Source organism: Typopeltis vanoorti, chromosome 11 (genome assembly GCF_054136105.1).
Source record: "Typopeltis vanoorti isolate ZY-2024b chromosome 11, IOZ_Tvanoo_1.0, whole genome shotgun sequence".
Taxonomy (NCBI): domain Eukaryota; kingdom Metazoa; phylum Arthropoda; class Arachnida; order Uropygi; family Thelyphonidae; genus Typopeltis; species Typopeltis vanoorti.
The window spans coordinates 101,785,804-101,808,427 of record NC_143559.1 but is presented as its reverse complement, the minus strand read 5'-3'; the positions used below and the strand labels follow the sequence as shown (position 1 = coordinate 101,808,427).

The window sequence follows — 22,624 nt, the reverse complement described above, 5'->3', positions numbered from 1 at the left end:
AAGGTTTTAGTAATACAAAGCCTTATCAACTTTACCTATATAAGTTGCAACAAGGTGTATTAAGTTTTAATAAAAATCTCTGGAGGAGATATTGATGGGAATAAATTTTTAACTTGGGTATATTGTATATTAGGATAACCAAGCAATTTTATATGCTTGGTTATTTTAGCTCCTAATCCCAAGTATGCAAACAATTAAGTTTGCGCCTGAAACAAAGTTCAAGTCTAAAGATGGTACAACACCAGGGCAACTCATTGTAAAGGTGGTTAAAGCTTTGATCACTATTCTTAGTATTTTCCCATAATGTAAAGCACATCTCACTAGAAGATGTATATACTGCAATGCATTATGGGTGGGGTCACTACCCAGACCGGTTTCGACCTTTTTTGAGGTCTCCTCAGTGAGTAGCTAGACCCTAAATACCAATACCAAGGTTTTAGTAATACAAAGCCTTATCAACTTTACCTATATAAGTTGCAACAAGGTGTATTAAGTTTTAATAAAAATCTCTGGAGGAGATATTGATGGGAATAAATTTTTAACTTGGGTATATTGTATATTAGGATAACCAAGCAATTTTATATGCTTGGTTATCCTATCTAGCTACTCACTGAGGAGACCTCAAAAAAGGTCGAAACCGGTCTGGGTAGTGACCCCACCCATAATGCATTGCAGTATATACATCTTCTAGTGAGATGTGCTTTACATTATGGGAAAATACTAAGAATAGTGATCAAAGCTTTAACCACCTTTACAATGAGTTGCCCTGGTGTTCTACCATCTTTAGACTTGAACTTTGTTTCAGGCGCAAACTTAATTGTTTGCATACTTGGGATTAGGAGCTAAAATAACCAAGCATATAAAATTGCTTGGTTATCCTAATATACAATATACCCAAGTTAAAAATTTATTCCCATCAATATCTCCTCCAGAGATTTTTATTAAAACTTAATACACCTTGTTGCAACTTATATAGGTAAAGTTGATAAGGCTTTGTATTACTAAAACCTTGGTATTTAGGGTCTAGCTACTCACTGAGGAGACCTCAAAAAAGGTCGAAACCGGTCTGGGTAGTGACCCCACCCATAATGCATTGCAGTATATACATCTTCTAGTGAGATGTGCTTTACATTATGGGAAAATACTAAGAATAGTGATCAAAGCTTTAACCACCTTTACAATGAGTTGCCCTGGTGTTCTACCATCTTTAGACTTGAACTTTGTTTCAGGCGCAAACTTAATTGTTTGCATACTTGGGATTAGGAGCTAAAATAACCAAGCATATAAAATTGCTTGGTTATCCTAATATATCCTAATATATATATATATATATATATATACACACACACACACACCATATACATGGCATTATTGGAATAGGCATACAAATTTTTGCATGTATCAAAGAAAACAGGATTTTGCTACAAATTCTACAAAACTAAGAATTTTGATAGTCCCTTGAATTTTGTATTTTGTATTAAAGAGATTCTATTTTGTGTTAGTGCATGCGCTTACAATTTACAAACACTGGCCATTGCTATGTGTAAATTGAATGTATAGGAAGCATAAAAATAACATTTCAAACTCAGCTAGTGGATTTTATAGGGGAGAGAGAGAGATGATTATGTTTTAATTTTAGCAAAATAATATCTTAAATTTTCAATTGCATAAAGAAAAAATACATACCTGTATGCTTTTTTAAATTATAATACAAACTGAAAGTTTGAAATAAATATTTCCAAAGTCAAAGCATTATTTTTTTAAATAGGAAATATCAAATAAACCTAATGAATATTTTTAATCCTCTTCTTAATAATTCAGTTACCCCTAATATTTATTAATTGCTGTTTTTTTCTTAGTGGAATCCAGATTAGATAATAATAATAATACTGCGAGCTTTCTACAGTTAATTCAATGCTTGGTATAGTCTTGACATTAAAAAGCATTTCTTGAGATGAATGGGAGACTGAAGAAGTATATGGATTATATTAGCTAATTTGAGAAGGTTAACATGGATGGTGTGGTGTTTATGCTGTTGTTACGATGTCAACACTAAAAGAATCGCTAATACCAAACAGATGATATTTTTGTTAACAGTACATAAGTGAAGAAACACACACACCTGATGTTCTGAAAAAATAAATGGGGGGTGGGTGGGAGACAGAATTCTTTAAACCTATTAGAATATGTTAACTTGCATTTTTGTTGTTAATTACTGTTGTTCTATATTTAAGAATGCATTATTATTATTATTATTATTATTTGTATCTTTCTAAATATAAATTTATCAAAGTTAGCTGAAACTTTTTTTTTTTTTAAATATAGGTTAAAGTTAGGTGGCCATGTATCAGAAAGTATTCTTGTATCATCTTTACAAAATGGACTAGCATTAGAATTTGAACGCAGTGATGCAGTAAGAAGACTTAGGCTTTTGCTAAGTGAATTACTAGTAATTATGGCTCAGGTCTGTGTAGATATATATTTTAACTTTAACAAAATCTTAACCTTTTGCTTTCCAGAAGGATTTCAAAATACAAACTTAATAAACTTGACAATTTGCATTCCAAAGGTAATGTTATTATCATCATCAGTATATAAGCAAAATTAATGGCAAAGCAGTACTTAGTGGTAGATTTTTTTTTGGCAGTACTTAATCATTATCTAAAAAAACCTATAGAAAATATCTCCTTTTATAAACTTATTCTATGCATGCCTTTTTTGTATCATTTAAAGTAGCATCCCACTTCTTGTGATTTTTTACTTGTACGAGGGCTGTTCAATAAGTAATAAGACTAATTTTACTGTCGCAAAACCACTCATCACAATATTAATTTCTGTGGAATAAAAAAATGTTGCTGTCTGTATTAACAAAAGAGGTTGATAGATGGCATATACGGGCTGATGTGCCAGAGTGTCACGTGACTAAACACAAGCTTGTTTTGGCGCGCCTACGAGCCGCGACCAGTCATTGAAATGGAAGCGTCCTTGGAATAGCGTTATGTGATTAAATTTTGTGTGCGTTTGCAAAAATCGACATCGGACACTTTTAACATGATACGCGAAGCTTTCCACGATGAAGCAATGTCGAGGGCAAGTGTTTTTCGCTGGCATAAAACTTTTAAGGAAGGAAGGCAAAATGTGGAAGATCTTGAACGTGAGGGAAGACCTTCAACGTCCATCACAGAGACAATGATCAACATAGCAGCGATTATCATCAAGGAGGATCGCAGAATTACAGTACGCCAGCTGCATGTTGTCCTGAATATTTCTGTGGGAAGTGTTCACTCAATCATGGCTGAACATTTGGGACTGAAACGTGTTTGCACCCGATGGATTCCCAAACTCTTGACACCAGAGCAAATGCAGCATCGAGTGGATGTGTGCACAGAATGGAAAGAAAGACTGGAACAAGAAGGCGACAACTTCTTAAAACGCATCATTACAGCAGATGAAGCTTGGTTGTATCACTATGACCCTACAATGAAACAACAAAGCAGTGAATGGAAGCATCCGTCTTCGCCTACCCCCAAGAAAGCGAAAACTGTAAAACCGGCTGGTAAAGTTATGACCATAATGTTTTTTTGACTACAAAGGCATTGTTTACCAACACGCTGTAGAACCTGAGAATACTGTAAACGGCTCATGCTATGCAGATGTTTTACGGACAATGGTACAGCACGTCAAAAGGAAGCATCCATTGCTGAAGAATGGCTTCTTATTGCACCACAATAATGCAAGGCCACATATTGCTGGTTGTGTAGTGGACGTTTTGCAGAAGAACAACATAGATCCTACCACACCCTCCATACAGTCCTGATCTCACACCGTGCGATTTCTGACTGTTTCCTCAGCTCAAGAAACCACTAAGAGGCTGCTATTTCGAAAGCAACAAAGCATGTGTAAAAGCTGCAGAGGCGGTTTTGAAAGAACTCTCAAAAAAAGGACTTTCACATGTGTTTAAGAAGTGGATGCAACGTTGGGACAAATGCATCGCGTCTCATGGTAGTTACTTCGAAAAAGACCATGTAAACAATGACGATTAAAGGTAATCTGTTTTCTGTATAAATATAGTCTTATAACTTATTGAACAGCCTACGTACCATTAGGAAATAAAAGTGGGACACTGCTTTAAATGATAATCATTTAAAGCAATACCCATTTATCCATAATAATTTTGTATTTATACAGTTTGGAAGTAAAAGTTGCAAACTTTTACTATTATAAGTGTCTCCATGGAGTCAGAAGACTTATTGCGGGAGACCCCCCCACAATACCTGTCGTACTTCTCCTTAGACTCATTCACAGACAAAACACTCAAATTCACTATGAATTCCACACATTAACCACCCTCCAAGCAAAAAAAAATCTAGTCCTAACATTCTTGTTAACCACACTCTTAGACAATTTCCAAAGATGACACCTCGTTCTCTCCCTTCTTGCACTGTATACAGAAAAAAAAAGTCAGTACCAATCCTATAAAACTCCTTTAATAACTTACATACTTCTATCATTTCTGCTCTCTTATGCCTATCAGCTAGTTTATGGAGCTCACAGACCTTCAATCTATCCTTATAGGAAACATTCTACAGACTTGTAACAATCATCAAGGAATCCAGGTGACCATGAAACATGAAACCAATGAATTCTTTAATAAATTAATCTAATTTAAAGAAAAAAATCTATTTTATTTGTAAATAGCAATCCAAGATCTTTGGTTCTTAAGTGCAATATACTTAAAAAAAACTAAGCATTAAAGAATTTAATGAATGCATGTATATCCAGGCATGCACATCTACTATTGACTTTTTTTTTTTTTTTAACATAAATCCTCTTTCTTAATACAGAGACCAAACATGAAACTTTTTCAAGCCACTGTAGTCCTCCAATAAACAGAATTGGGTATACTACTCTGGGTGATAAAATTCATCTACATCATTATTAGAATAGTTTTCAGAGAAATCTAAATTGTGCACAGCTGAATAGCATGTGGATCCTATTGTGGATTGGTATATTATGTGAACCTTCCTTTAGGAAAATACTTCTTTCAACATGACAACCATTCAGGTTAGGCCGAACAATTGTTATGGGAACATTGATTGGATGGAGGAAAGGGTGGCATAGCAAGATGGAAGTGGGATTTACAGGGTGTTCGGGATAAATTTGACAGTTTCGTAAGGAAAAAGAAAATCTTCTTTGTATCTATTAAATTTAATGAATTGACAAAAAAACATTACAGGCAGAGTTAATTACAATACTACCAACAAGATTTACTCAAAATAACCACCATTAGCATCGATCACAGCTTCAATTCTGCTTCGGAACCTCGAACAAGCTGATGCTACAGTCTCCCTGGGAAGGGCCGCAAAAACTGTTTTAATTTTATCCATTAACTGGGCTTTTGTATTACTGGAAGTGCGATTGGTGTCTTTTTCAACTGCGCCCCATACAAAATAATCCATGGGGTTAAGGTCTGGGGAGTTTGGAGGCCAAACATTTGGACTGGTGAAGTCGTAGAAATTTTCAGACAACCATTTTTGACTTTTCCCAGAGGTGTGGCAAGGGGCCGAATCCTGCTGCCATACATACGGCCTACCATTGGCTACCCTTGTTATCCAGGGCTTGACTACAGTTAGCAACTCCACGAACAAAGCCCGAATTCCAATGCCAGGGTTCTTCAACACCTGCTCCTGCAGATTTGCGAGGAATTCTGCTGTACGAACGCAATCAGATCGTCTGCTAGGGATCTTTCTTCTTGCTACATCCTCGTAGTCACCATTGCAAGTCTCTAGTTCATGCCTGATTGTTTTTACTGTATTCAGGGAGCATTGGGCAGCAGTCGTAATATCCTTATTTTGATGGCGGGCACGAATCATCATGATACAAGTTATTCTCTTCCATGATTCAGGTGGGTTCCAGCTATCCATCCTTTCTGACATCTTGTATATGAATGAAGAAGGGTCCAAACTTTTAAATGAAGAGAAGTGTGTGTTAATACATGTAACTTACGGAAAAATATAATTAATTATAAATATGTCAAATTTATCCCGAACACCCTGTATATATTTGCTAAGGGATAATTACATGAAACAACATGTTATAGAGAGGACAAGGGGTTTGAGGGTGTTGGATCTGATAATAGCATCAGAAGATGTATCCATAATCAAGGTAGATCATCTTTAAAGTGATTATGAAAGACTCAGGAGTCATTTGGAACAGTTCCATGGCTTGAGCAGCTACAAGGAAAGAATGTCAGTAGTGCATGGCAAGTGGTCAGAGATTATTATTATATGGGCACCTCCATGGAGTCTGAAGAATCATTGCGGGAGACCCAATCTAGCCACACAATCTGTCATACCTCTCCTTGAACCCATTAACTGACAAAGCACTCACAACTGACTCTGGCAACTCATTCCGTTCATTCACAACTCTCCAAGCAAAATATCTAGTTCTCACACCCCTACTAACTACACCTTTATTCAACTTCCAGGGATTACCCCTTGTTCTGGTCCCTCTAGCCAAGTACTGAATATTTCCCCTGCATCTATTCTAAAAAACCCTTTAAGCAACTTAAACATTTCTATCATATCCCCTTTTTTTCTCCTCTCAACCAACTTCTGCAATCCAAACACCTTCAATTTATCCTCTTAGGGAACATTCCACAGGCCACTCACCATCTTGGTTACTCACCTCTGAATCTTTTCCACTGCTTCCTCATCCCCAAGAAACCCAGGGGACCAGACTTGAACACAGTAATCTTGACATGGGCTTATCAAGCTTATAAAGAGGAATGACAACTTTCCACATCACCTTGTCAACTCTTTCTCTACCTAATTTCGCATCATCAGCAAACAACTGAATATTTCCTTTCGGTTTATGTCCTATATCATTTATGTGCAAATTAAACAGCAATGGTCCCAGCACTGAACCTTGCCACACACCACTAGTCACCTATTTTTGTCTCGATTCTGCCCATCCAATACTACTTTTTGATATCTGTCCAGCAGCTACCCTCCTATCCACTTAACCAGTGTCATATCCATCTCCATTTGTTCTAATTTGCATAATAGAGTTCCATGGGTATTTTGTCAAATGCCTTTTGTAAAATCCAGCAAAATCATTGTGTAGCCATTTCCTTTATCCAATTCAACTCTTACTTTATTATAAAAAGTTAGTAAATTACTAAGGCATGACTGACCCTTCACAAAGCCATGTTGACCCTCATACAGTATTATATTTTTATCTACTCATTCTTGAATTCTCTTTTTTATCAATTTTTCTAGTACTTTTATCACCGTGCCTGAGATGCTGATTGGTCTATAATTTGCTGCTGTAGTCTTAGAACCTCCCCTTATGAAAAGGAATTATTTTGCTTTCTTTCCACTCCCTTGGGAGCTGAGACTTAAATTAAACAGCTTAGTCAAAGGCATTGTCAGTTCTCTCCAATTCATCCATCTCTGTTCCCACATTAGTATCTGTCACACATGTTAAAGCAGTAACCTCACTAGGAAGATATATGCTTGTTAAGTGGTCACTCAGTAATTCAACTATTTTCTCTGCTTCTGTCACCTAGTGATAATCAGCACTCATTAAGGTCAGTCTTCCATAGTCATTCTTCCTCTTACATGCCACATAATGTAAGAACTCTTAGGATTACCTTTGACCTACTTGGTCAAAGGGTAGGTATTGTCTTAGTAAATTATTCGCATTTTATAATAAAGTGACAGCAGAATTGGATAAAGATAATATCTTCACCATGATACTGCTCTACTTTGCCAAGGCATTTGACAGAATACCACATGTAAAACTAGTACAAAAACTGGAGAGGATGGGAATGATATGAGGCTCGTAGCATAGATAGTAGTATATGGTGGGATGGAATCTAGGAGAACGATGGTGACTAGTGGAGTACCTCAGAGTTCAGTACTAGGGCCACTTCTCTTTAATTTTTTTGATATAAAATAAAATATCAATAATATAGGGGAAGATTTAAAATGGGATATTCAGTTGTTTGCTGATGATGTAAAGCTGGGGAGAGCAATAATTGATAAAGGTGATGTGGATATCCTGCAAGATTTAAATAAATTGGCATTGTGGGCAAAGAGTAATTTTTATTATTACATGACACCACCAGGGGGTCCAAAGGCTCATCGAGGGAGGGTACCTACTCTACAACTCTCTGTCTCCACCACTCAATCCACCAACTACACCACTGTCATCCACCGCCATTAGTATTTTCACAGACAATCACAAACATCCATGCCCACGACAGGATTTTAACCTCTGCAGCCTTTTGGCTGGAGAGTGGATACACAAACCACTCGGCCAACCAGGCTGGTAATGATTGTCAATTTAATGTTGCAAAATGTAAGGTTATGCACTTCAGGTTGAAGAGGTTGTATATGGAGCATCATATTGATTTTATTGGATTGTAGACAATTTGATGAGGATTGGGACTTTGGGATAATGGTGGTCAAAAAGTTCAAGTTCAGAGGGCATATTGCAAAAGGCGGTAAAATAACTCAACGAATTACTTGGATGTTGAAAAACATGCTAACAAGTAAAGATAAGGAAGTTATTATCCCTCTTTATAAGGCTATGATTGGATATTATTTGTCTACTGCACACAGTTTTGGTCACCTGTGTTTCTTGGGGGACCAGGAGGTAGTCGAAAAGATTCAGAGACGAGTGACCAAGATGGTGGCACATCTGTGGAATAATCCTATGAGGATAGGGTGAAGGTTTGTGGGTTACAAAGTTTAGTTGATAGGTGGAAAAGGGAGGACATGATAGAAACTTTTCATATATTAAATGGGTTTTATAAAATTGATGCAAGCAAAATTTTTCAATATATGACAAATAATCAGAGAACTAGGGTCCATCCGTGGAAGCTGTGTAAGAGTATGGTTAGTAGGGGGTGTGTGGACCTGATTTTTTTGCATGGAGAGTGGTATGTGAGTGGAATGTATTGCCAGAATGAATTTGGCAATACATTCCACGAGTTCCCTCATGGTGAATGGAATCAAGAAGAGGTATGATAGGATTTGTGTATGTGTGTGATGGTTGATTTGGGTTTCCCGTGATGAGTCTCCGGACTCCACGGAGATGCTGTACATTATAATAATAATAAAAAACAATGGATGAGTAGAATATTTCACCTGTTGAAGTAGTAAGTGCATCCACTGTGAGTGAGTTTAAGAGAAGGCTATGACAACTGGTGTGGGTCATCTATGGTCTCTCTCGATCAGTCTTTGACTCTCTGGAGGTCCTCCCAGATGATGATGATGATTATAATGATAACATCATCTGCATGAAGTAATGAGCTAAGTTTTATATCTTCAGTCATCTTGATATCAGATTTAATTCCATTTTTTTCCTTCATTAAAGATAGGTGATAAATAAGAGTGTGGATAACATGGTGTTTACTCTTGTCTTACACCTGATTTTACATCAAACTGTTTTCTTTTATCCAGTTCTAACTGCTTACATACAATTTAAATATAGACTGTGTGTTGCTCTGCATAATGTCAGATGTATAGTGTTTTGCACAATTTTTTCTTTCAGTCTGGTTGAGATATGTTGATGATGTCATCATCATCTAAAACAGTGTTACTGAATTAAGCAACTTCCTTACGTCAATGAACTCATTTACCAAAAAATAAAATTCACTTTGGAAATGGGAAGTGAAGGAAAACTCTCCTTTCTGGACATTTTTATCAGAAATGTGCTATTTCCATCTTAAGAAACAATGAGAAGATACAAATTATACTTCATAGACTGACTCTCATTGGGTATCCTAAAAATCATACAAACTTTGCTTTTCTCTAATTGTGCTCCACAGCAAAATCCTGATATGCAGCAGAGAGACTCTGTTTCCATCTTCATGATATCAGGATGGCTTAAAAGCCATTTTCACTCTTTGGAGTCTTGTCTACTCTTTCTACAAACATCCTGGGATTTACAAAATTAATTACTTGCTCACGTGTTTTTTTATATATATATCAGACTGGGATTTTTTTTTAGAGAAAAAAAAAAGATCATCTTGGCAATGTTGCCCAGAACAGAGAAGACAACTGTGGTCTAGCTTGTTACTTTTCCCACACATACCACAGTATTGATTGGAACAGGAGCTCTGTGAAGACAACTTCATCTCTTGTTGTATAAAATATTCAACAATGGTCATCTTTTCTCATGGTACCCTTAATACGACCCAGTGCCTGTTCCTGTGACATATGGAAATCTCTTTAGATCCCATCAGATACTTCCTCAGTATGTTTCCATTATTCATACTGTAATATTTTCTACAAGTCTCTTGCTAGCATTTCTAGGTAATGGTTGCTAATCCTTACATTTATATTATATGTTTACCCTGAAATTGCATGTTTTTTTTTAGTGATGAAATTAGTAGGTTAATTTATATATTGTACTACTACAATAAATAAAAATAATGTTATTTTCAGTATTGAACTTCATTGGTCAAAAGTTTTCTTTTAAACACAAATCAGAGGTTTTGAATTTTTACCAGAGAGTTTGAGACTAAAGCTTTGGTATGGAAATTGCCTTGGCTTGTACTTAAAAGACGTTGATTCTGCCAGGAGCCCATAGCCCATATATATTCACTTTTTAGTAATGCATCGATTAGGTTTCACTAGCCTAATAGCTGTTTCGAATTTGGTTCTTATCAGCGACCAGGCAGAAACCTAAAATCTTTGAAGATCTTAAGACAAAAATCCTCTTCATGAGTGAATGCTCTACTGAGAGTTCAGTTATGAAGAATATAAACTATCTGACATGGGATTGCCGTGGTATTAAACGGAAGGTTTCTGCATAATCGTTGATGAGTTTTTTTAGTTCAGTAGTTTGAAACATCTATCAGTCCAGTGAAACCTAATCAAGGTACTGATAAGAGGTGACTCTTATCAGTACCTTATCAGGATATGGGCTTCGGATATAGTCTGTGTGTCTTCTAATTGGTGCAAGCCAGAGCAATCCTGTGCTGAAGGTGTATTCTCATAAACTCTCTTGTTCCATTCTATACTTTTATGTTTCTTCCATTTGGCTTTAAAATGATGATGGATATCTAATATCCTCATTTGATCTGAAAAGAGTGTTTGAAAGGAGCTAAGTGAAGATTGTCTACATCATCTGTATCATTTCAATAATTATAGCAAATAGAACATGTACATTATTATCTGTGGGTGAACTTGTTGGATTCTTGCAAATTCAATGAGTGCAAGTATGTTTTTTTCAGAGATGAAGTTATGTTTACTTGAGATGGAATGAATAATGCTCACAGCGAGCATTACTGAGATGGTGAAATTCTTGTGAAACAGCTGAAATGAATATGTAACCTTTCTTTAAATAAATGCATGGTCTCTGATGAGAACTGACAGTTTGAAATATCTGTCAGGCCAGCGAAACCTAATCAATGCACTAATAAAAGTTGAATATACACATTCCTGGGCAGAGTCCATACTCTTCAGTGGTGCAAGCCAAGGCACCTGTACTGAAGGTTTATTCTCATATCTGTCTCACAAGAGTAAATACTAAATATGCTGTGAAAGATACAACACAACAACAACAGTAAGCCACAGTTTTTTTTTTTTTTTTCATTTTCAAAAGTCTAGGCAGAAGGGACCAAAATATAGAATGGGACCAATTTTGTATTATAGCCACCTGTCAAGAGTATCTCTCATAAAAATTTCAAATTTTTATTTGGTCCAGCACAACTTTTTTTTAGGGGCTTCAAATTTAGCTGTTTTTATTTTATTTTTTTGCAAGCTTTGAGGCTATTTTTTTCATCGAAGAAATGCTTTAAATCAAGGAGATTTTAGGCATACTTATTCCTCTATGGGTTGCTTAAGGGCCAAAGCCAGATAACTGGGAGAGGATCTCCGTATTGCATTTAAGAAATTATTATTATTATTAACATCAGACCTCCGTGGAATCAGACTCGTTGCAGCCTGTACACTATCACACACACACAAAAGCTCATCAGACCATGCCTTAAACTCAGGCAATATGCCAAATCACCAACCACTCTCCTTGCAAAGAACCTGCTTGTCACTCTTTTGCTTACACTGTTCTTATACATTTTCCAGGGATGGCCTCTTTTTTGACTTCTCCTCTCCCATTCTATGAAAAAATTGCTCCATGTTAACCGGTAACAACCCCTCACCAACTTATACATTTCAGTCATATCCTCTCTTCTTCCTCTTCCTATTCATGAGACTTTGTAAATTACATTCCCTCAATCTGTCTTTATACCCCATATTCTAGAGACCAGTTATAACTTCTGTGAACCCTTTCTAGCATATCCTTATCGCCTCGAAAACCAGGTGACCAAATCTGTTCACAGTAATCCATGTGAGGCCTGATCAAACTCTTACCTGGAACAATAACTCCTTTATTTCTGCATGTCAAGATCCTCTGCATCATTGCCATTATATTATGTTATGACTTCATAATTTGTACAGTGTGATCCCTGAACTTCAGGTCCTTGTCCACCACCACTCTGAAACCTCTCATTTCCTCTACCTCCTTCAAAGTTTCCCCACCAACTGTGTACTTTGCGTCCCATCATTGCTTACCATATTTCAGAACCTTACACTTTGCAACATTGAACTGATAGTTTCACATAACTGTCCATTTATACAATTTATTCAAGTCTTCCTGTAATTTCACAACATTGGCTTGACTCCTTATTATTTTCCTCCCTAATTTTTTCCATTCTGCAAACACTTGCATATCTCCAGTTAAACCCATTCCAACATCATTAATATACCAGTTGAACAACAGTGGTACCAATACAAACCCCTGCGGCACCAGTGACTTACCTCTTACAGTATGCTGTACCCCACTACACAACTTTCTGATAACCTATTTGACAACCATTCACCGATTCAACTCACTAGTCTGTTATCCAATCCCATCCATTTTAGTTTATTTAACAGCTTGTCATATTGTAGTCTATCAAAAGCTTTTGCAAAATGTAAGTATTCCACTGTATATTCATCTCCCTTGTCCAAGACATTTGTCACCTTCTTATAATACATTAGTAAGTTAGTAAAACATGATCTCCATTTAACAAACCTATGCTAACAAGCACAGAGATGTTATTATCAACCCATTTCTGAATGCAGAGAACTGATGGGCACTTCTGACTTGATGTCCAGTCCTCATTTTCATTATGGCTTCTGCCCAAAAAGGCTTCTATAAACCTGTAGTACATTCGTACTTTGGCTGGGCAAAGTATTTTTTTTTATTACTTTTATATTTTTTTTATTTTTCCATTAATTTTTTACTTAGTCTGGAAAATCTGCTCTGGAGACCAAGCATGGAACTTTTTCAGGCCACTTCAGGCCTTCAATAAGCAGGGCGGAGGTTTTACACTGCATGATGAAATTCATCTTCCACCTAAAGACAATCACTAACCTCCATGTCCACAGCAGAATTTGAACCTACATCCTGTTGGTTGGTGAGTTGATACACTAACCACTTGGCCAAGCAGGTGGTTAGTGTATGTGGTAAACTCCATTATTAGATATCCACTGGGGTGCTGAATGAATGAGAATGGGGAAGTAGTTTTGACTTAGCTGGCCAAATTGTATTCTCATTTGGCTTAAATTAGAAATAAACATGATAAGGTTTCATTCTAGCTGTGGCATCACATGGTTAAACAATGCCCCCCATCATTTCAGAACCATGAACACCAAAAAGTTAGCTGCTACTGGAACCCAAATCAGAAGAATTGCAGTTAGGAATCATCAACATGAAGAGTATCTCTGGAAAGGAAACCACACTTGCAAAATAACAACTGGAAAACTATCAGTGGACATAATTGGTGTTACTGAGATGAAGCAGACTGAACAGGTGATATTATACTAGATAAATATAGGATATCGTATTAGGGCCCTAACAATTAAGGAAAGAAAGGAGTAACAATAGTATTCAACACAAAACATGAAGATAAATTATTGATTGGATGGCAGTTTTAAGTAGAGTTATCTGGGCAAACTCATAATGGTGAAATGGACAATGAACCCTATTTGTGCCTGTGGTCCACAGAAGATTTTCATAAGGCAGAAGTGAAGGAAAAAGTCTCTAGAGAATGCAGCTGACATTAAGAAAATCTGAAACTAGAAGATCTAAACAGCAGAGTAGGATCCATCAGGCATGTAGAAAAGTTTGGGAAATTTTGGAGAAAGTACCTACTGGATTTCTGCTTAGGATATGGACTAGTCATTAATAACACCATGTTCCAACATAAAGAGATCCACAAATTCACAAGGAGAGGACAAGAAATAAGAAAAAGCCTCATTGATTATGTTAGTGATGATAGAGATATCTTCATGCTGGTTCAGAACAAAGTGTACAGAGAGGATTTAAAATTTTAAGATGACTACTTGGTTTTAAGTAGAAGAAAAATGAATATTACATTGGAAAGAACAAGATATAAGTTTTAAAAAGAATTAAAGGAGAGCAGCTTTTATAGGTATAATTCATATATATACCCTTGAGGGTATATATGAAGAAATGAAACAGTTCGAAGACAAGAAACAAACTATGGAGGCTCATCGACCAATTCTGAAGAAAACATTAATTAATTCAGCTAGGGAGGCATGTGGTAAAGTTGTCTTCTAGTATAAAAGCCAACTTTACCAAATGCATCTCTTGGAAGATGCTCTAAAAGAAAAATGTAAAAGACAACTAAGCTATGTGTGAAAGTAGCTAAACAAATGTTATGGAAAGACTTTGGAAAGAATATAGAAGATAAGCATCAGGAAGATGGCAAAATGTTCCAGGAATTATTAAAAAAGCTTAGAAATGGAGAAGATAGTAATGTAAAAGCAATCAAAATGCTGAAGTTGACACAAAAACTGAAGATAAAGATATTCAGGATTCAATGTCTAGTGTGATTGCTTTGAAAGACTGTTAAATGAAAAAAGCAGTTGCAGAACCAGACAATATCCAAGAGGAATGCAAACAGTAGTACATATCAATATTTGACATAGAAGAGGCTGTAAAAATTTAAAATGTGAAATTGGCTGCATTGCATAATTCAGAGGGCCTGATCAGAAGATTAAATTCCAGATGATAGGAATAGAGCTCTTATAGTGCCCATTTAAAAAAAAAAAGGAATAAAACTGAATGAATTATAGAGGAATTTCCCTTCTGAATGTTCCAGGTAAGATTTATGCAAGCATTCCTGAGAAGACATAAAGGAAAAATTGTAGAAAAGAGACTTGGTGAAGAAAAATCTGGGTTCAGGCCAAATAGAGGTTGTCAAGATCAGATTTTTGCTTTACGTGAAATAGTTCATGGGAATGTAACAAGGATCTCTGCTTGAGGAAAACACAGGAAGATGGTTTAATGTAAAATCAGATATAAGACAAGGGTGCACATTAGTTCCACTCTTATTCATTTTCTTTATGGATCACATTATGAAAGAAAGTGGCATTAAACCTGATATTAGAATTGGAGATATCAATTCTAATATCAGGTTTAATGCCACTTTCTTAGGTCTTTGTCTTTATTAACTTAGGTCTTTGTTTATGTACACAATGTTGTACTCGTAAACAAATCTAGTGAAAGTCTGAGAATCTGTTACTAAATTGAATAACATCTATAACAAATTTTCATATAAATCAACAATAAAAAGACCAGAAGTAAGAAAATAGACAGGAACTTAGAAAATGTCAGCTGCATTCTCAATGGGAACCTATAGCACAAGTAAAATATTTCAGCTATTTAGGCACAGTTTTCAGTGAAGATAGCAAATTAGATATTATTATTATTATTATTACAGGCAGCTCCAAGGAGTCCTTAGACTCATCGAGGGAGGCCCAACATCATGTCAAGAACAACTATTCAACATTCACACAGTATCTATTATACTTCACCTTGAACTCATTTACAGTCATGGCACCCACAACATACTCTGGCAGCTTATTCTAGCTCTAACACCCTTGCTAACCACACTCTTACCAAGCTTCCATGGATGGCTCCTAGTCCTCCCACTACCAGTCCTATTCTCAAAAATATCTTCTGAATTAATCTTATAGAAACCCTTCAGTAATTTGAATGTCTCAATCATATCACCCCTTTTCCGCCTATCAACCAATTTCTGCAACCCACAAATCTTCAACCTGTTCTCATAAGGTTCATTCCATAGTCCTGCTATTATCTTGGTCACTCATCTCTGGATCCTCTCAGATCTGTAAAATGATATAGATCCTTATTATATTCTCATAATTTTAGACGTGTTTGTCTCTTAAGGTGAAAATCTGATCTGAACTGATCCTGACCTAAGCCCAACTTTTTCTCCAAATTTCTCTTCCACAGTTTTTCTTAGCCTCTTGTCAAGTATTTTTGATAAATCTTACCTGGAACACTCAGTGAGGAAATTCCTTTTTAATTTCATATTCTCTTTTTATTATTATTATTATTATTATTATTATTATTTAATGATATGAATTATTATTTATTTATTTTTTAATAGATGGATACTATGAGAGCTCTGACAAGTATTAAGGCTTAGGAGCTGGGTTACACTTAGGTTTAATGGTTAATATGTGTTGTCTCTGTCACAAGGACATCATCAGGGATGCTGTATTAAAATTATAATAATATAACCAAAGCAATAAGTGGAAGAAGTCAGACTAAAACCCTAAGTCCTTGAGGAACAACACCTTCTGTAGATGCTGTTAGCTAACTTTAGCTGTTGAGTAGGAGGCCTAAGAATTAATGTTTCCCAAATCTTGGGAAAATTAACACAAACATATTTATTTAGATTACGTTGGTTTTTTAAATCTGCTACTGATTCCAAAAAAAAGTCAACTTTATATTTGCTGCAGTGAAGCATAGTAGTTTTTTTTTTCCCCATTTTATTCTGTACAAGGTATTCAAGGCATTGTCAGCTAGACTTAACTGACCATAGTTGTGGTAACAGATGCATTTCTTATATTCTTCAAGGTGGATTTTCCCCAGTTTGACCATAATAAGATAAGTTGCTATTAAAAACACTGGAAACAAAAAAAAAGGGGAGGGGGAGTGCATCCTTAGGAGAGCAGATGAGAGCAATTAGTTTGAAATGAGGCTTGAAATTGGTGCAGAGATTATATTTCTTTAAAGTTCTGGCTATTTTTTTTAGGTGCCCTGTATATAAGGAATAACAATAGTAGCATTACTGTAGTCTGTATGTTGAGAGGAATGCCAGCATATGGGAGAAATAACTATTTTGTTGATCTTTTTGTCATTGTAGCCATCAAACAGGAAGGTATGGAGAATAATTCCACACAGGTAGATACACATACACAAGCTTTCCAATCTCCCCCCATTCCCAAACAATATAGTATTATTATTAAGATAGACCTCTAGGGAGTAAGTAATTCATCAAGATAGGCCATATTATTCACACCAGCTGTCATACCTGTTCTTGAATTCATTTGTGCTACGTGCACACACAACATCCAACGGCAATCCATTCCCATCACGTACTATTCTATGAGAGAAAAATCTAGTCCTAACCCCCTTTTTGACAGCATTCATTCTCAACTATCATGGATGCCCTTGTGTCTTTTTTCCCACCCTCCATAAAACGAAAAATTCCATCTACTGAAATTCTGTATAACCCTTTCAGAAGTTTGTGCCTGCAAGTGATGCAAGACTAGCTGATCCTACAGGTAGTGCAAGACCAAGGCAACTCGTGGTAGAGTTCCACCTCTACCACGAGTTGCCTTGGTCTTGCACTACCTGTAGGATCAGCTAGTCTTGCATCACTTGCAGGCGAAAACTTGACATTTTTGTCTGTTTGCTTACTTGGGAAAAATGGAGTAAAACCAGGTTTAAAATTGCTTGGTATCTTTAACATAATTTATACCCAAGGTAAAAATACTTTCTACATCTATATCTCCTCCTGAGATTTTTATTTAATAAGGTTAAAACACCTTATGGTAACTTGTTTTGGTAAAATACTTACAAGCTCTGTATTACTAAATCTTGGTATTCCTAGCCTAGCTCCCACCGATGAGACCTCAAAAAGGGTCGAAACCGGTCTGGGTAGTGGCCCCTTGCCTTTAATACAAAACATCATACATCCCCTCTTGGAGATATGTTTTGGCATTAAGGGTAAATATTAAGATTAGTGATCGGAGCTTGTACCACCTCTACCACGAGTTGCCTTGGTCTTGCACTACCTGTAGGATCAGCTAGTCTTGCATCACTTGCAGGTGCAAACTTGACATTTTTGTCTGTTTGCTTACTTGGGAAAAATGGAGTAAAACCAGGTTTAAAATTGCTTGGTATCTTTAACATAATTATACCCAAGGTAAAAATACTTTCTACACCTTTCAGAAGTTTGTAAGTCTCAATAATATCATCTCTCTTTCTCCTGTTTGTTAGTGTCTGCAGTCTACAAATTTTCAATCTGTCTTCATAATCTATATTTCACAATCCTGATGTAATTTTTGACACTCTTCTTTGCACTCTCTCTCAGCTGTATATCAGAATCACTGCAGAAACCAGGAGACCAGACCTGCACACAATAGTTCAAGTGAGGTCTTATCAAGACCTTGTAAAGAGGCTTCATTTCATTAACACTTTGAGTCCTAGACCACTGGGACTTAAAGAGAACCCTGTGTCCTGATCATTTTTAGCTCTGTTTAAAAAATTGTTGTGCAGTATTTCTGTGGAATATCCAAATAATTAATTTTATGTGTGTTATTATTATGATAAAAATATCATTTTACATAGGAGTGTACATCACTATAATTATCCACTATTGGCACAAAAGTCGAGTGGTAAATTACAAATATTAATTAAGCAATTCGGTTTTTGCAATGCCACAACCTTGAATTAGAGCATTTGTTCTAATTCGCATTCACTCAAGAACCGTTTTACACACCTGGTTTGGGCACCATTGGGTCCTGGTCTGTCTGGTGACAGAGAAATTCAAACTGATCTCTCATGTCACAAGAAGAGAGTAGTGAATCTCTTATGTTGTTTAGATTGGAGCAGACAGAGTTATGACGGCATGATGTAATATAAACATGAAGCAGCTGATTGGTAGGCGTTGCGATATATTAATATAAATTCCATTTTTTATCGATAAAAGTCAAACATCCTCATGGATAATGAAGCTGAAGGTTCAAATTTAACTACAGTACAGTCTGAAAATGAATTTCAAGCATATATTATTATTTTCGGGGTGCTTAAGGGTCAAAGCTGTATAACTGAGAGGAGACCTCCACATAGCCTTTAAAGGAATGCGGAGAACCGACCAGGGCTTCTGACCTAATGTCCAATCCTCACCTTCTCGTGGTGCACCCTGTTGGGTATCTACTTTGATACTGAACGAACGAGGATGGGCTGGCAATTTGGGATTTAGCCGACCAAATTGTATTCTTATTGGTTAAACCAAAATAAAAAATGATGGTACAACATGACAAAATTTCATGCCGGCTGGGGCGTCGCCCGGTTAAACAAGGCCCCCGTTGTTTTCGCCAGGGAACCAGGGCGAACAGCGAAAAGTCAGCTACTGGAACAAATCTGAAAACAAACCCCAACTCAACATCACCAGAGTTAAAGATCGGTACTATCAACGTAAGAAGCCTGAATGGCAAAGAAATGGAGCTAGCTGAGGAATTAGATAAGTACCAGATCGACATAATAGGGGTGACTGAAACAAAAAAGACCAAAACTGGTGAGATCTTTCTGAGCAATAAATACAAAATGTTATATTCAGGCAATAACAATCAAGGAAAAGAAGGAGTAGCCATAGTATTCAACACAAAATACGAGGCTAATCTTCTTGAATGGCAGTCAGTCTCAAGTAGAGTAATGTGGGCAAATATGAGAATGGGGAACTGGACAATGAGACTTATTTGTGCCTATGGTCCCACAGAAGGTTCTACTAAGGTAGAAGTGGAGGAATTTTTTGAGGCTTTAGAAAAAGCAACTGACACAATGAAAAACGAAAAGTTGGTCCTTGTTAGGAATCTAAATAGTAGAGTAGGAAATGATTGTGAGACATACAAAAATATTTTGGGAAAATTTGGAGAAAAGAGCAAAGCTAATAATAATGGCAAATATCTGTTGGATTTCTGCTCAGGACATGGACTGGTTATTACTAACACCATGTTCCAACATAAAAATGTGCACAAATTCACATGGAGAGAAGAGGCTAGGAATAAGAAAAGTCTCATTGACTATGTTATTGTTGATAGTGATGTTTTCTCCCTGGTGCAGGACACCAGAGTGTACAGAGGATTTGAAATTGGAAGTGATCACTATTTAGTCTTGAGCAGGATAAAATTGAATTTCATATTGAAAAGAATAACATGTAAGAAAGTTTTAAAGCGAATGAAAGTTGAGCAGCTCTCAGATGTAAACTGTAGACTAAAATATAGAAATATTATTGAAAAGAAAATGAAAGAGTTTGAGAACAGGAATCAAACCTTGGAGATTCAGTGGCAAACTCTGAAGGAAACATTGATTGATTCTGCCAGAGAGGCATGTGGTGAGGTTGTGTGCAAAGATAAAAAAATCAGAACTCCCTGGTGGACACAGGAAGTTAAAGAGGCAGTGAAGGAAAAGAAGAAAGCATATCAAAAGTTCCTGGCAAATAAGTCAGCTTTTACTCTTACAGAATACAGAGACAAATGTAAGAAAGCTAAACAGTGTGTAAAACTAGCTAAACAAAAGTCATGGGAGGACTTTGGCAAGAATATAGAAAATAAATATCAAGAAGGTGGCAAAATATTCTGGAGGTTGTTGAAGAAGCTTAGGAATGGAGGAAAGAGTGCTGTAAAAGGAATTAGAGATGATAAAGGTGAAATGAAAACAGGAGAAAAAGATATCCTTGAAGTATGGAGTAATTACTTTGAAAAACTGCTAAATGAAACAAGCAGTGATGACAGCACAGTGATAAAAAACACTGACCAGGCATGCAGTCAGGAATACATATCCATACTTGAAGTAGAAAAAGCCATCAAAGGCTTGAAATGTGGAAAGGCAGCAGGAGTAGATGATATTCGACCAGAAATGTTGAAGTATGGTGGTATAACAGTCTTACAGTGGCTGCACTGCATAGTTCAGAAAGCCTGGACAGAGGGACGAATTCCCGATGATTGGAGTAGAGCTCTCATAGTACCCATATATAAAAAGGGAAATAAAACTGAATGTGAGAATTACAGAGGTATTTCCCTACTGAGTGTTCCTGGCAAGATCTATGCAAGTATACTTGAGAAACGGTTGAGAAGAATTGTGGAAGAAAAGCTTGGTGAAGAACAAGCTGGATTCAGGCCAAATAGAGGCTGTCAAGATCAGATCTTCACTTTACGACAAATAGTCGAGAAAGCATGGGAATATAACAAAGATCTGTATTTAAGTTTTGTCGATTTGGAAAAGGCATATGACAAGGTGCCAAGAGAGAAGCTATTCAATACGCTGCAGTTATATGGTGTCAATGGGGCATTATATCAAGCAATACTTAGTCTTTATTTGAGTTGTGAGTCAGCAGTTAGAATTGAAGGAAGTACAGGAAGATGGTTTAATGTTAAATCTGGTGTGAGACAAGGATGTACATTATCCCCTCTGTTATTCATTATCTATATGGATCACATTATGAAGGAAAGTGGTATTAAACATGATATCAAAATTGGAGATGTTAATGTCAGCTCTTTGCTTTATGCGGATGATGTTATACTTGTAAATAAATCCGCTACAAGTCTGCAAGATTCTCTGACTAACTTGAATAGCTGTTGTAATAGATATGGTATGAAGGTCAGCAATAAAAAGACAAAGACAATGAAAATAGGCAGAATCATTGAAAATGTCAACTGTGTTGTGAATGGAGAACCTGTGGAACAAGTAAAACATTTCAGCTACTTAGGCACAATTTTTACTGAAGATGGTAAACTAAATATAGAAATAGACAACAGAATCAGCAAAGCTGGTATCGTGGGAAGTCAATTGAATAAATTCATATGGAATAAGAAAGAAATTAGTCGGAACACTAAATTAGCTGTATACAAGACTGTGTTCAAACCAATTTTAACTTATGGATCTGAGAGCTGGGTCAGAAGTAAAACACTTGACCAAAGACTAGAGACCGCAGATATGAGAGTCCTGAGAAAGATTAGAGGCGTGAACAGATGGCATCAATGGCAATATCATATTAAAAATGAGGATATTAGGAAAGAACTTGACATTGTCAGCATCCAGGAATGCGTTAGCAGAGCTAATCTCAGATGGTATGGTCACTTAAATAGAATGGGAGAGGAAAGATTAGCAAAACAAGTGTTCTCTGCCAGGTTGGCAGGAAAACGACCCAGAGGAAGACCAAGATATAGGTGGATTGATACGGTACAAAGTGCCTTAGACGATAGAAATATAAGATCTGATAATGTTGGAGTCTTGACTAGTAACAGACGATTTGGAGGAAAATTGTAGATAGGAAGTTAGTAATGATGTAATTTTTTCATGTAGTACTGTCATATCCTGTACACCCCTTGAGGGTACATGGCAGGAATTTGATGATGATGATTATTATTTTCAAAATTTTTAATTTAGCGATGTAAATATACATTGATGGGATTCTGGGTTCACGTGTGATCGATGTATATTT

The 22,624-nt window shown here is 36.3% G+C and overlaps 1 protein-coding gene across 2 annotated transcripts in view; it reads left to right on the top strand.

Annotated features, from left to right (window-relative positions):
• IntS2 (integrator complex subunit 2) overlaps nucleotides 1-22,624 on the top strand; it is a 271,634-nt gene that overhangs the window by 41,850 nt on the left and 207,160 nt on the right. For both annotated transcript variants that reach the window (XM_090401055.1, XM_090401054.1), the window contains exon 2: nucleotides 2,326-2,464. In XM_090401055.1, coding sequence (XP_090257181.1) covers nucleotides 2,326-2,464 — 139 coding nt within the window. The remainder of the gene's footprint in view (nucleotides 1-2,325; nucleotides 2,465-22,624) is intronic.